This window comes from Pagrus pagrus (assembly GCF_965226575.1).
Source record: "Pagrus pagrus genome assembly, chromosome: 7".
In the NCBI taxonomy this organism is placed as follows: Eukaryota; Metazoa; Chordata; class Actinopteri; order Spariformes; family Sparidae; genus Pagrus; species Pagrus pagrus.
In genome coordinates, this window is record NC_140191.1 from 6,438,624 (window position 1) to 6,454,670 (window position 16,047).

Below are 16,047 nucleotides of genomic sequence, written 5' to 3' on the forward strand. Positions count from 1 at the left end.
GAAAGCAATCACATACTGTTTCATGAAGGCTTGTTTGGTGACAGATTAGGCAATACAGCACCCAGTGCCAGAATAAAGCATTGTGTTTTATCCAAATAAACAGATCTAATTGGGGAATAAAATAATGAATTCCATAATAAATATTAATGATAGTAACAGAGTGTCTTGGATCTATTTTGTTTGATTTTTACCAACATCCTTCACTGCAAACAAAGCCTGAATAAATATAATCTGTGGAAATATGAAGCTGTTGTACAGCAGCACCCCTGGAGTCCAACATCTGTAACTACAATCAAGACACCATCTCTGTGTAAATGATAGATGAAGAATTACCAGTTGAATTTGTAATGGTGAGACTAAAAATCTATTTTTTGTTCTTTTTCTTTGGAAAATGTTCATGAATAAAGTCAGTTTAAATAAACTGCAGTGTTGGAATCATGTCTGTCTAAAAACAGTTTCATCTGTTATTGCCCTAACGATTATTTTCTATTCTATCAACAGACTTATATATTTGTGTTCATGTAAACTTGAAGGTAAATGAACTCACTCGCCCCTTAGTGAAGAAAGCTGTCTTTTTTCCAGAGTATCTTATTTCTCTCAGGAAAGCATGCACAATAGAAGAAAAACACAACACACACTTTTCTTTTCATTTTGAAGTTATTTAAAAAAAATAAAAATAAATGCCTACATGTCTACATGCCTGTTCAAGATGCTGACTGAAAATAAAGACTGAATAAATGTATCCTGAGGCAATATGAAGCTATTGTACAGTATAACTCATGTAGCAATACATCGCCCCCAGAGTCCAACATCTGTAACTACAACCAAGGCACCTGTGATGGTCAAATTATGAGCTCAACATCTGTGTGTAAATGATAGGTGAAGACTCACAAGTTGGATCCTTCAGGTAAGACTTAAAATCCGAACGTGTTCATTAATAAAGAGAATTTGAATAAACTGGTGCAGCGATCAAAGAATCATGTCTGTCTAAATGTGTCTCTCTTACCTGTCTGTTATTTACTGAAGCCCCGAGGGGCAAAGTGGAGAAATAATTTTTCTGGTGATCCATTTTCTAAGTCTGATCTAAAATGTATTTTCTGCTGTGCTTATGACTTGAGAACAGATGGGAAAAAAAGTTTTGCCGAGATAAAAAAAAGTTTCTATGGTCTATTTTTTTTTCCATCTGTGAAAACATGAGATTTTTTTTTTCTTCTCAAAGAACTTATTTTTTTTCATGTGAGAAACTGAATAAAAAAAATAATTTCTGAACTCTTTTTTTTCTTCTCACGTTTTCACAGATGGAAAAAAATTAAGGAATATTTTATTCCTCTCTGAAAATTCTGCACGAAAGTTTTGCTGAGATAAAAAAAAAAAAAGTTTTCTAAGGTCTATTTTTTTTTTTCCAATCTGTGAAAACGTGATAATTCTTTTTCTTCCCAAAGATTTTTTTTTCATGTGTGAAACGGAGTGAAAGACATTTTTTTAAGGGGAAATTTTTATTGTTTAAAAAAAAAAAAAAGAATTTCTGGATTCTGGAATTTTTTCCATTTTTTTAGATCACAATTTAGATCAGTCTTGGAAAATGGATCACCAGAAAAATCCACAATTATTTCCTTTTTTTTCATGAAACAGAGTGAAAAAACATTTTTTCATCAGAATTCTTTCCATCTGTGGAAACGTGAGAATTAGTTTTCTTCCACCCCCAATTTTTTTTCTTTTTCATCTGTGAAACAGAGTTTTTTTTTAACTGAGTAAAAAAATGATTTCTGGAATTTTTTTTCCTCTCACATGTTTTCACAGATGGAAAAAAATGAAGGAACTTAGAAATATTATCCTGGCAAAACTTTTTTTTCCCACCTGTTCTCAAGTCGTAAACACAGGAGAGAAAACAATTTAGATCAGACCTAGAAAATTGATCACCGAAAAAAAAAAAATCTTCACTCGCCCCTGAGGGCTTAGTTGTTGCACCCACAATTATTATATTCATTATATTATTATATCAGAATCCATTTATTAGTAATGCAAACAGGGAAATTTGTGCGTCACAGCAGCCAAAGGACAGTTCAATATAACAATAACAATAGTATACTATTACTATTCACTATAATAATAGTAAAAAATAAACAATATAATAAAAAAGTAAGAAGAAGAGCTAGAGCAGAAATAGAATCGTATGTACATAATATGTACAAATATAAACAGTGTAATTATAGACAGTGTGGGCAGTGTATTGTTATTAATAAATAATACATATGGGTATGAAAATTGCCCAGTTACGAAAATGAGAAATGAGTTATGCATAGAGTTTTTATTGCACAGTGCTCAGTGAGGTCTACTGGGAGCAGTGCTGGTTGTAGAGTCTGACAGCAGCAGGAAGGAGGACCTGCGATGCCTCTCCTTCACACACTTGGGGTGCGTCAGTCTATTGCTGAAGGAGCTGTGACAGTGTCCTGCAGGGTGGGGACTCCTTCACCAGCAGCGATGACAGCTTGTCCATCATCCTGCTCTCTCCCACCACCTGCACTGGGTCAAGAGGGCATCCCAGGACGGAGCTGGCCTTCTTGATAACTTTATCAAGTCTCTTCCTATCTGCTGCCGAAATGCTGCTGCTCCAGCAGACTACTCCTGCTCCAGCAGACTACTCCATAGAAAATGGCTGATGCCACCACAGAGTCATAGAAAGTCCTCAGGAGTGCCCCCTTCACTCCAAAGGACCTGAGCTTCCTCAGCAGGTGGAGTCTGCTCCGACCTTTCTTATAGGTTGCAGCGGTGTGATCAGCCCAGTCCAGTTTATTGTTTGGGTGAACTCCCAGGTACTTGTAAGATGTCACCATCTCAATGTCCGTTCCCTGGATGTTCACCTGTGTGCCTGTGGAAATCCACCACCAGCTCTTTGGTCTCCCCGGTGTTGAGCTGGCAACAGTCCACGAAGTCCTGAATAAGTTCTCTGTAGGCTCTGTCGTCCCCGTCCCTATGAGGCCGACGATAGCAGAGCCGTCAGAGAACTTTTGTAGATGGCAGTGGGGTGATCGGTGGGGGAAGATTTTCTTTCTTTTATCAGCAGCCTCATAAAAATTTCATGCAAACTCAGAAGTAAAAAAATGACGTTGCTGACCCCTGATCAAGTTTTCTTTGTTCTGAAATATTTTATTCCTCTGTGGAAATCATGCACAAAATTTTGCTGGGATAAAAAAAAAAGTTTCTAAGGTCATTTTTTTTTTCCTTCTGTGAAAACATGAGAATTTATCTTCTTCCCAAATAATTTTTTTTTGTCATGTTTGAAAAAGAGTGAAAAACATTTTTTCAGGAGAATGTTGTTGTTTGTTTGTTTGTTTTCATGTGTGAAGCAGACTAAAAAAAGAATTTCTAGATTTTTTTTTTTCTTCTCACAAAAAATATTATCCTGGCAAAACCTTTTTTCCACCTGATCTCAAGTCAGTCGAGTCATCTGTGAAAACATGAGAATTTATTTATTCTTCCCAAATATTTTTTTTCTTCTCATGTGTGAAACAGAGTGAAAAACATTATTTCAGGAGAATTTTCTTTTTTTTTCATGTGAGAAACTGAGTAAAGAAAGATTTTTTTTTCTTCTCACGTTTTTAATGAAAAAATTAAAACCTGTTCTCAAGTCATTAACACAAGAGAGAAAACCTTTTAGCTCAGACTTAGAAAATGGATCACCAAATAAAAAAGTCTTCACTCGCTCCTCAGGGTTTCTGTAGTTATTGCACCCAAAGTTATTTTTTTTTTATTTACACCAGCCTCATAAATATTTGAGTTCATGCAAACCCAGAAGTAAAATGACCTTGCTGACCCCTGATCAACAAAGCTTTCTCTGTTCTGAAATATTTATTCCTCTCTGGAAATCACTTACAAAAGTTTTGCTGGGATAAAAAAAAAAAGTTTCTAACATTTATTTTTTTTTCCATCTGTGAAAACATGAGAATTTTTTTTCTTTCCAAAGATTTTTGTTCCATGTGTGAAACAAAGTGAAAAACATTTTTTCAGGAGAATTTTTATTTTTATTTTTTTCATGTGAGAAAAAGAATAAGAAAGAATTTCTGGAATTGTTTTTCTTCTCACATGTTTTCACAGATGGAAAAAAAGGTAAGGAACTTGGAAATATTATCCTGACAACACTTTTTTCCCACCTGGATGACTAGAAAAAAATAAAAATACATTTATCTTCACTTGCCCCTCAGGGCTTCCGTAGTTATTGCACCCACAATTATTTATTTTTTTTAATCAGCAGCCTCATAAAACCCGGAAGTAAAATGACCTTGCTGACCCCTGAAGTTTTCTTTGTTCTTAAATATTTTATTCCTCTCTGGAAATCATGCACAATAAAAAACAAACAAACAAACAAAAAAAAAAACAACAACCCAAAACTAAACAACAACAAAATAACACGAGATTTCATTTTTTCCCATTTTTTCTTTCTTTATTTAAAATATTGACACTCAGTTAAATAATCACATACAGTATCATAAAGGCTTGTTTGGTTTCACATTAGATAATAAAGCATCATATTTTATCCAAATAAATACAGCCTGAGTTAAAATAATCACATTATCAGGATTAAAGATAGTAACAGGGTGTATTTTGGTTGTTTTTTACCAACACCCCTGAGCTTCTTGCTCGGTTGCCTCCAGACATCATCACTGTGGCTTTCAAACCGCCATCAGAGCCTCCACCTGCCCCCCAGCTAAACAAAACAACGTCTTACAACAGCGGCTGTTTGTCTCCCCGCGGCCTCACTATGACGCGTGTTGACTGCCGCCGACGCGCAGCTGATCTTGCACAAGTGCGGTAATTTTTATCACAGCATCATATAGGACCTGTGAGTATTCATCACGCTGTGCCTTCAGTGTGAAATATGATCTGTTTGACAGCTGCTGCGGCAAATGCACAATGAGGACAGGACAGGCGTGCGTCCGGCTGGAGCTCCGGCTGTTGCTTTGGTGCTGAATAGAGGCCACACATGCGCTCTGAGCGTGATGTGGACGGTGGCTTCTGGGCAAATAACGAAGGCTTTGTCATTTCAAACGGGTACTCGCCTTTTTATTCCTATTTTTTCTCCAGTTTCCAGCACAGGGAGGACAGGGCTTCTCTTGTGCTCCCGTTGCCGGAGGCTTGGTGTCTCAGAGAGGGGATGCGGGGTCTTTAAACCTGCTGGGGGCTCAGGTCCGGACATGCATGGAGGCAAACGCCCATCCTATTTGTGACTATGTGCTGGTGTAACATACGACGTAAACATCATAGACATTAGCCAGGCTTTAAAGGGAGCGGGTTGTCTTTTAACGCTTCGCTGGCAGCTGCAGACAGGATTTGCATAGGCGTTTATTTTGGGGAAAACAGCTTCAACCGCCGGCGCAGTCATTCCCCCAACATGAGACTCCACTGGATTGTCTGCAGGGGTTTTTATTGAATGGTTTTTGTGCTACTGGACGGAATTTACGCGCATTCTAGCCTGGATAAAGGACCAGTCTGTGGTCCATTGCAGGAGTACTTTGGCGCACTGAATGGGTGCGTTTACAGCAGCGTTTTGCCTGCTTCATAGCTATAGTTGGCCAGATAGAGGGTCGTTTTCATTTTTGCGCTATGCTACAGTGCTGTCAGCATTAGCACACATATATTTGAGTATATAATGTGTTTAAATGCGTTAAATAAATAACTGTACAGTCTTAAGTGCCAAGTGCGCCATTTGGCACATTTTTCTTGACCCATTGTCCTTTCAAATGGACTTTAAATTCGACTTTATTTATGTCTAGCATTAGATTTTTCAGTAGAAATGGGAATATTTAAACAGAATTATTATGATAATTACCCTTTAAGCTGGATAATCTTCTCTTTTTTTCTCCTGGAGCCTTTGGAGAGCTCCCTGTGCCTTTGGATACACCAGTGCACTTTTGGAGAGGTCTATTTGGATCCATAGCTCTTTTTTTGCGTGGTCGGAATCCACGCAGGTTAAAATATTTTCCTTTCAGTTTCTTTGGTCCAGTCCACAAGAAAAGGGTCTTTTTGACTCATAAATTCCACCAATGGACTATTTGTAGCCTTCCAAAGAGGCTCCAGGGCTTGGCAAACGCGCAAAAAGCAGCAGAAAGCGCCTATGAGCTCAGCTGCGCACTTACTGACACTTGTGCTTCAGTCTCAACTGTATGAGTACTGAATGGACCAGAATAAGTTGAACCCATAGGGGGTAGGACATGGTGTATGTGAGGAGTGGGCTTTACTGGTTAAGGCCACTGAAATTTGATTTTTAAATATGAATTTGGAGCTTATACATATTTGGGGCCAAAATGGCCATTTCTGGGTTTTTGGGGCTCTCTGGGCTCTTTATAAATGGTTTAGTCCAATTTGCTCACCCCTACATATTCAACATACATGGAAGTGTCCTTTTTTGCAGGGATTGCTGGGAAGAAGAAGCAGGCAGTCGAGGTTGGGACTTTGGTGAGGGAGACACAGGCACAGCCACTGTACAAAAGGTAAGAAATCCTGTCTGCTGTTGACTCCAATGGAGCCCAATGTTGGCTGAGAGGCAGATGGAGGCTGTATACTCAACATTTGTGGAGAGAAATGGAGGTTTTCAGGTGTATTTTGGTGTCTTTACAGTGTTATAGATCAGGGAGGGTCAGGGCATTATGGTGTGCACTAACAAGGAAATATGGAGGCACGGCTAGGGGGAGCCATAGCAGGGCAGGAAGGCAGCAGTCTGGCCCTGAGCTGATAGGAGAGGGGATGTTTTGACTTCGTAAGTACTCACAAATACAGAAGAACTCCGGAAGATACTTCATTGTTGAATGTTAGTCCTCATTATTATAGTTATTGTTGAACTGCATTAGCCTCAAGGGTGTACACTTCCTTAGAGAAGTGTCCCTGGCTGAGGTCTGTGAAGACAGACAGCAGACTGTCAGGAACATGAAGAAAAGGCTGGATTGTGTTCAAATAAGTCATGAAAATGTAAATAATAAACTTTAAGAAGAGTTTAAATGTGATAAAATGCGTATATCTGGGTTAGCATTAGCATTGCTGTGTGTCATAGAAAACATTCAAGATGGCTACTCCACTGCAGGTGAGAGGAGTCAGTCACTTCCTGGTTGGACAGAAACAGCTGTTTTGTTTACAAGCAACACACAGTTTAATGTTTCTGCCTGCCGATGACTTAAACTTCATATATTTAATTCTGGCTAATTTGTGTATGGACGCTTAGAAATGCAGAAGCTGAGTCACTGAGACACAGTTTTAGGCCCAGACTTGTGACTGAGGTGTGGGTGTGTTGTGTCCTCAGCTCATTTAAAGGCCATGCTGCCTCAGAGCAGTGATTGGTTAACCTATGGGGAGCATTTTGACCTGAGGGCTGTGATTGGACAAATTTCTTGGACCTTAATGAACAATTTATTAAAATATAAAACCAATATGATCATTTATTAGTCCTCAGTTGTCTTCAGATTGATTAATAACTGGCACAGACTGATCACTCTCACTCATTAACACATGTTTTTAAGGATGAAGAGTCGATCGAGGGCCAATTTAATTTGCGCAAAGGGTTAATTTTCTGTTTCAGATTAAAATACAGCTGCAGGAAGCTGTCAGATGCATCCAAATAATCTAAATAGTGATTAATATAGCTCAGATTATCCAGTAATTGAACATTTCTTTATGGTATTATAGTTTCAGGGGTAATTTTAATCAAAAAAGTGTTATTAACCCTTTCATTACCTGCGTCTCCTCTTGCAGTTTGTCGCATTGTGCGGAGAAGCGGAGGGTTTTCTGTTGTAGAGCGTCATCTGTGAAAAGAAGGGCAAAAACAATACAAATATACCACATGAATATCATTTGTTGATGATTATGGAACTATAAAATACACACTGTAGAACACTTTAGCAGCAGAAAAAAGTGCTTGTGCTCTTGTGCTTTTTTCTTATGATAGAAAAAAGCACAAGAAAATGGACATCTTTGTGCCGATCGTCGATTGTTTTCAGCTCAGATGCTGAGAAGATGTGATGTGAAAATGGTAAATTCTGCAGAAGTGACACTTGGGAACCATCTGAAGGAGATTTCATCTAATTTTACAAGATTTTTCAAGAGTCGGTTTCACAAGCAGTCAAATAAAATGAAACATTTGCTCATGTTTTTGTTGAACTTGTGCATTTGAACACATCATCTAAAGTTAACCTGAAGCTAAAGGGTTAAACCCTGCTCCTGCATGTCACTGTCAGTCCACAGTGGTGGTGCTGAAATCAGATGTTGGATATTATGGGTGTCTTTGTCATTATAGGTAAATTACTGCCCCCTCTGGTGGACACGGGGACTTAGAAAGAGAAGGAAACAAAACAGAAACCCACACACAGACTCACCAGCCTGTCCATTACAGAGTGTGTGTGTGTGTGTGTGTGGGTGTCTCAGGGGCTGTTTGAACTTGCACAACCATGTGGTCATCAGCTGTGTGGGCCCCCAGTGTCGGCACAACACGGGTGTTGTGATTATCTTTGAGACTGTGTTGTAATCTCACAGTGGTATGTGTCTGGAGCACCACAGCACACACGTCGTGTCGTGGAAGATAACAGAATACTTAACATGAGTCCTTGAACCACATTTAGCTCTGTGGCTGGAAAATCCCTCCTGTGTTATCCTGTTTTAACAAAGTGTCAGCAGAGCTTCGACTGCTCACTCTCGTAGCCTTCAGCAGTCAGTCAGCTCACACAGATTTCACTTAAAACGTCTAAATTCTGCCTCCAAAGGTGCTTGATTCAATACAGTATCTTGTTCAGTTGCTCCTGTTAAACAAGTCTTACAGCTCAGGCAGCCATGGCGTATTTGTTTTCCAAATGTTCAGTGTCACGCCCATTTGCTGCTGCTAGCCTCTCATATAGCTCGCTCCAGCTGCTGAGGAGCTATCAGCTCGGTCCATAGAAACACACAGAGAGCAGCCTGGTGCTGAAAGGCTCCAGTGCTGAATGGAGCTGTGTCATACTGAAGCAGAGAGGCTGTTAACTCCTTCACTGCTGGAAACTGCAACCAGCAAGTGACAGAAATCTGTTCACTTCCTGGTTCAGAGAGAGAATTAACCAAATCAGCCCTTTTATAACTGCTGTGTGTATTTGTGTCTGAATCTCTGTGTGTCTTTTCGTTTCAGGAACCAGCCTGATCAGGACCAGAGTCTCTTTCTCACTTTGACAACCCAGGACGAGGTTCCTGTGAGGGCTCGAAGGAGAAATTTGATGTAAGAGGCTACAACTGTCCAGCAGTCAAACAGCAGATTAATTTTTGCTATCGTGTTGGAATATTCTGTGAAAGTACCGTGAAATTATTTTTCTTATGGTGCGTTCCACTGCAAGTCGGAAGTCAGATTTTCCGTGACGGTACTTTCCGACTTCAAATCTAAAAGTGTTCCAGTGCATTTGCTCGGGAAGTCTGCAAACTTCACAAGCAACTACAGCAGCTGATTTAACAGTTGCGGGCACTTAAATAAAAGAAAGAACACATACTCTCAAAGACTTCTGTTGAGCAAAGATCAGCTGAATGAAAGTGAAAATGACAGCTACAAATTGTGTTTACTGCACGTTTCACAAACAAACTATATGAAGTAACGACTAATGAAGAGGTGAAAAGTAATTGTTCACTATGTGCGGCGCCATACTGCTGTGATGTCATCTGTGTTTATGTCGGTGAACTCTTGTCCGAGTTTCTGACTTGTGTCTTTCGGTGTCAGAAGTTTTTTTTTTCCCCCGAGTACAACAGAACGTACCGTTATTCTCCGAGAACATTTCAGGCTAAAAGAAACTGAAATAATGAGTTTTGTTTTGACCTCCTGGAGAGCTGAGCTTAATAAATGTTTCTCTGTGTTAAGAGTGTCAGCTGGAAGTCAACACCATATAAATCTTATTATTAGATCGGTCTTGCTCAGTTTTTAAGCTGATTCATTGAGCAGCTGAGGAGTGAAGTCAGCTGATTCACTGGCAGTCAAACTGCTGGACAAGCTGAGCTGCTTGACCAAAACAAGAGACGTTATTCACGGCTGTCAAATGAGTTCCACACAGGGATTTACACATGAATCTTATGATTTAACTAATGATTTTGTCTATTAAATGTCAGAAAGTTACCCGCTATAACTGACAGGAGCCCACGGTGGTATCTTCAAATAGCCTCCATCATCTGACCGTCAACAATCCCAAAGATCTTCAGTTTAAAACCATAGATGACAAAAATGGCATGAAGTCCTCACGTTTGAAAGGCTGAAAGCGATGACATTTTGGCGTTTTTGTTTTTAAAACTGTGTGTTTTGTCAAATGAATAATCAACTAATTAAAAAAAAACGAATAAAAGAGACAGATTAAAAAAGAAAGATTAAAATTGGACTGTCTTTCTTTCATCAGATGGTTTCTGTTAAACAAATTTGAGTCTGAAGCCTCATCAGGGTAATATTTTACCAGGTGTCTGAACTGAACTTCATGTGTTAAGATTGGTGGAATATCCCTTTAATGCTACACTTGAAGCTGAATGCTTTGCAAGTGATAGAGTGTTTTGATAAATGTGGCTGCAGCATACTGCAGACCATCAGTTGTAGTAAACGGATCTCCTTCTCCTCCCTTCTCTCTCGCAGACGTTCACATCTTCACACCGTCACCCTCAACACCCTCACCGCCTGAAAATGATGATGGAAGAAGAGATCATCGAGGACCGGGCCAAGCTGAAGCAGGGCCTGCTCAAAGTGCTCGAGTGTGTGGCCACCATCTCCTCAGCGGCAGCTGTGGTCAACCCCATTTTTGGGGTGGCCGGTTCCCTGATCCGGGTTGTGCTGCACCACGTCGATGACGAGGACATCCGCACCCTGAAGCGCGAGTTCGGCTCGGTCAACCGGGCGCTGGACCAGCTGTCCCAGGTGAACCGCAACATGCTGGTGCAGATCAAGAAAGATACGGTGGATGGCCAGTACTGCCGCGTGGAGGAGAACCTGAAGAACCAGTTCAGAAAGTTCATGGAGATGGTGGAGGCGCGGCCGGAGCACCGCGAGCGCAAGAAGGACGACTTCGAGGAGAGCTACTCCAATGACTTGGGAGACCAGAACCTGCACACGCTCTACGACGGCGTGGTGGGCAAACCGAAGCTCTTCAGCAAGCCCATCCTGGAGGTCTACCTGAAGCACTCGCAGGGCGACCGGCAGACTATGGAGCGACTCTGCACACGCCTCACCTACCTGTTCTGCATCGGCCTCATCGCCCTCATGGGCTACGCCGCCGTCATCGGAGACGACGAGGAGGGTCTGAGCGAGGAGTGGGCCGAGAAGATGGAGCACGTGCAGGAGAAGATGCAGGAGGCTCTGCGCAGGTGCAAATGAAGAAGACGCAAGAAGAAGAGCCTCTTTCTTTCTTCACTGCTGCTTTTTCTTCATATTCAGGACTCATGTGTCCACATCCCCTCTGTAGCTCCTCCATCTTCTGTTTCTCTCCCTATAAGCAATTTGTAAGCACCTACAGTATGTTCACTGCTTGAAAGCCCCGAGATAATGAGCAACATGTCTCATTTTTTCAAAATACTTACTTGCTGCATGTGAAAGCGGAAAGCATGAAAGCATTTTCTGTCCAATTTAAGATAAGACAACTACATTTGGGCTGCTATCAAATACTCAGAAAAGAAAATGACATCCTAGTCTTTTCCTGAGTACTTTTACTTGATGGAAAACTTAATTTGGTCAAGGAAACGATGTGAAGGAGAGTTCTGCACATACATTAGAGTTGCAAGGAATTGTGGGACGGCTTTTTCTCCTGTCCACTGTGTCCTTTGCTAGAGGAGATAAGAGAGGAAACATTGCAACACCTTTCCTTAGTATTTTGAGAATTCGAGCAGCTCTAATCATGGCTGCCACTTTAATATTTCTGGGTCATTTCGCTCAGTTAGGAGCCTTCCTCAGCAAAAAAATACTATTAAACTGCAGCCGCACTGGATTAGACTGCCGGTGGTTTGAACTGACACAGATACAGCACACTAATCAGCTGTCAGGATAATTCAAATTAATCAGTAATCTACACGAGCAATGTAAGGAAACTGCATTCAGGCGTCAACAGAAATGTACCCAGCTCCAGTGTGTGATGTTGCAATGTATCCCGCCCACTATGCACGTAGAATATTTGCCATTTATTGTAGTCGTGTAAAATGACATGTATTACACTACAAGGAAATCAGTTGGAGGCGACAGAAAACTTGGCTTAGGCTGCTGTAATACTCATGTATCTCCACTAGAGGGCCTTGTATGATTTCCTTAAAATTTTGCCAAGTCAATATCCTGTTTTTAACGTTTATATAACTGCTATAAGACCACACAGAGGGATTTAAGTTAAATTATCAGCGAAGTTCTTCATTTTAATCTGCAATTTCAAAAACTAAGCAAACCAAAACAAGGAACAAGCATCCCAAAGTTTTCAGAACGATGAATGTAACCACACCGATATCATCATGTAATCACTGACATATACTAACATGATTATGCTGCCAAGTGAATATTGTATGTTTCATATGAACGGAGATCATGATACACTACTCAAACGCACCAAATTCAATCTAATTTGACACTAATTTCTGGCGCTGCTGTACTGAATACTTTATATTTCTTTACTTGTCGGTATTTTCAGCCAGAAAATTTAACAGAGCAGTACAACTAAAGGCTGATTTGTTCTAGACCACACTACTGTCTTGCAAAGCACTTCCCCCACAGAAGGATACACTAAATGTCTTCCATTTCCACTACCCATAATTGTTTTACGATTATTCTTTATATTTGACTTTGGATGTCTCCTTCCACTCTTGTTCTTCTACTTTATGTTCACTAAAGCCTGATAACAACGCAGGCAGTGCACCAAGTTTTGTTGTAATATACATGAATATGAAATTATCAGTGGGTTTCTTTGCTATATGGCCATTTTGAGCGTATAAAACTTTTTATATCTATTATTTGTGGGTTGTTTTTATTCAGTTAAGCCACAGAATCAAGATAAAACTTCTGGCTCTTCATGTTCTTCTCATACACGTCCTCATCTGACCAACAGTGCCTAGATGTGCCGTTTTCTTTTTCATTCAAGGGTTTTTGTCATAATCATTTAATATTATATAATGCTGTGTAAGTCATGTTTTGAAAGGTCTATACGCTACAGTTCAGATTTTAAAAGTGGTTAAATCATTTTTGTAAATGTTTGTGTTATTGTTTTGTTTTGTTTTGAGCAAACGGTTGGTATCAGTAGCACCAGGAGGGTTTGGATCGCTGCATCAGGACTGTTCAGAGTCAACAAGCTAAAACAAATTATCTGATCGTCATTAATTAATTCAGTCATCCTTTCAATATATATCTCTGTCCTAAACTAGCTTATGGTTCTGTGCCATGGCTCTGATTGTTACAAAAGATTCAGTATATGCTACAAATATCTATAAATAGTCAAAATGCTGTTGATATGGAGGGTTATTATATGAACCTCTTTAAGGCTTTTTTTAAATGTCATATATGTGAATATGTTGCCTTTTTTGTTACCACTATAAATAAATGTGAGCGAATAAAAAAAAACCGATTTGGAGATTTGTCATTTCTCACATACATACATACACAAGTAAGATAAACATATGCATTGTTGTTAAAATGTATTAAAAGTATATATTAAGTATTAATAAGTAAAGTATTATGTTCGTAGAATAAGCATAAATTATTTATGTGTTCATGTTAAGTCATGTTGGAGGTGGTCGGTCTCACTGCATCAGAAATCTACGTCCAGTATCACAGTATGGAGACTGATCAACTGAATACATACGCTCACATGTTTTCATTACTGTGGGACACACTACAGGTTAATGCAAATCGTTTTGTAAAGAAATGTTGAACAATCACATACTACAATGTGTGGCTGTCCACATACTTTTGGCTATGTAAATAGTTAAATATATCAAAAATGTCTCTTTAAACAACATGAAAGCACAAAACAAGTGCCGAGAATACATTACAAGTAAAGGTGGATAATATACTTCATACACACATATACAGTTTTTCTGACTATATAGTTTGTACACTTCCCACTAGATAATATTATGTATACAGTCCAGTCACCATCAACATTAAATATCCCTCATGCATCGAGGAGAATACTGAAGTCAGTGTGGACTACATTCATTTGATAACACTAGTTAGTTTTCAGATTACACAAATTAATTTGTATTATCGGCGACAAGAATTTGAAAAAATTAAGCAAAAGAAAACATGTTCTGATTGTCAGAAAAATGCTGAATATCGGATTTAAAAATTATCCAGGCAGATAATCAATCGACCGATAGTACACAGTATCTACATATGTGTAAAAATATGTAATAATGTATTATTTATAATGTATTATTTATTTTTACTTTTGATACTTCATTACATTTAATATCAGATACTTTTATTCAAGTACTGTTTGTGTGACTTTTTTGTGTATGACTTAAGTACACAATTTTTTTTTGACAATGACTAAATCAAATTACTCCACAATTACAACTGAATATTTGTACTGGACATTTCTTATTCTGGAGTATTAGACTGATATTAAAATATGGACACACAAGTAGCATTTTTTTTCAAGTATGACAAGATCATAATATATATTTGTACACTTAATTTGAGATATTTAGCCTGTACTGTATAATAATCAAACCCAAGACACCTTCTTTATTATGACTGCATCATTCCATCAAATATAAATATTTTTAGGGTCTTGTACATCATTTTTGGTGTCTTTGGTAAATCAGAGAGCTTGATTGGTGTCAAATGTGTAGAAATATCCTCAGAGGCAGCTTTAAGAAGGGACGTAAAAGTGTTATGTACTGATTTGAACGCTAGAGGGCGCGATGCATTCACTTGCTTCATCATTACACCTGTTCTCACTGAACTCCCTGAGGGCCCGCAGGACTCACGCATCACATCTGCGTCTCCACACAGACGAGCTTACAATAAAAGTCTGCTTCCTTGTCAGGACCCAAACAGACCTGCGCAGATAAATGAACGTAAAGGATCAGATGAGGGAGGCATTTACTTTAAGTGAGGTAAAAATGGGCGCATGACCGAGGTTAAGTACCTCTGGAATGGCCCTCATGCTTCATTATCCAGCTGAACAGGTTTGACTCACAGCTCAGAGTTGGGGAACCAAAACAGGATAAAGTGCATTGTAGGTGTTTTGAACTGCAGATGACTGATGACTGAGACAACAGATGTGAGGCTCCTACCTGTGATGAGGCTCTGAGCCGCCGACGCGCGTCGTCCATCACACGAAGGAGCTAATCTTTCTCTCCGTGACATGAGCTCGTTTCGGTGAATCATTTTTCACCTGAAGAAAAGAGGCATTGTTTCAGAAATTCAGCTTAAAGTGTTGGTCATGATGCAGAGAAACCTTCAGACGTGACGCGAAGCCCTTCATGGTTTGGAGGAGAAACGATCCGCGTAATGATTTTTCTTTTCTTTTTTGGGTGAGGGAGGTTCAGCCTGAGCGCTCACAGGGCGCGTCGTGAGCGCACAGATGAGGATGTGAGGCTTAATTTGATCATCATAAAGTCCTCTGACTGATAAAATAAATACATTCGGTGTGTATTTTGATTTTAGATGAATGTTTTCACCTGGTGTGTTTATATTCGTGACACATCTGAGTCAAGCACGTCTGTGCAGTTATAAATAAACACTGAGGTTGATAAATCCGCTCCTTTTACACTCCAATCTTAATTTATAGAACAGATTGTCAGTGTTATTAAAATCCAGACGTTTGGGGCGTATTTCACAACACAGATATGAGTGTATAGCACATGGATTTAGGATCTGAGATGCGGTGATGATTATGGTTAGATCAAGTTGTCGTATTTAAACACTGAAAGGACAAACAACAAAAACCAACACCTTTGTTTGGGTCGTCTTACCTCAAGTTTGGATCTTTTCACATCCACGACGGCTGAAGCGCAAAATATTGATGAAAGGACATTTGCACCCAGTGCGCAAGAGACCTCTGTCAGGAAGAAACACGGAGAAAATGCAAAAACAAATATTAA

General features: G+C 39.4%; 1 protein-coding gene across 1 annotated transcript; it reads left to right on the forward strand.

The window, feature by feature from the left end:
• Positions 1-9,139: 9,139 nt before the first annotated feature.
• On the forward strand, positions 9,140-13,565 carry rpz (rapunzel). The gene is made up of 2 exons (XM_084356899.1): positions 9,140-9,226; positions 10,607-13,565. Exon 2 carries the CDS (start codon positions 10,655-10,657, stop codon positions 11,339-11,341), a length of 687 nt encoding a protein of 228 aa, XP_084213025.1. The 5' UTR covers positions 9,140-9,226; positions 10,607-10,654; the 3' UTR covers positions 11,342-13,565.
• The last annotated feature ends 2,482 nt before the right edge of the window (positions 13,566-16,047 follow it).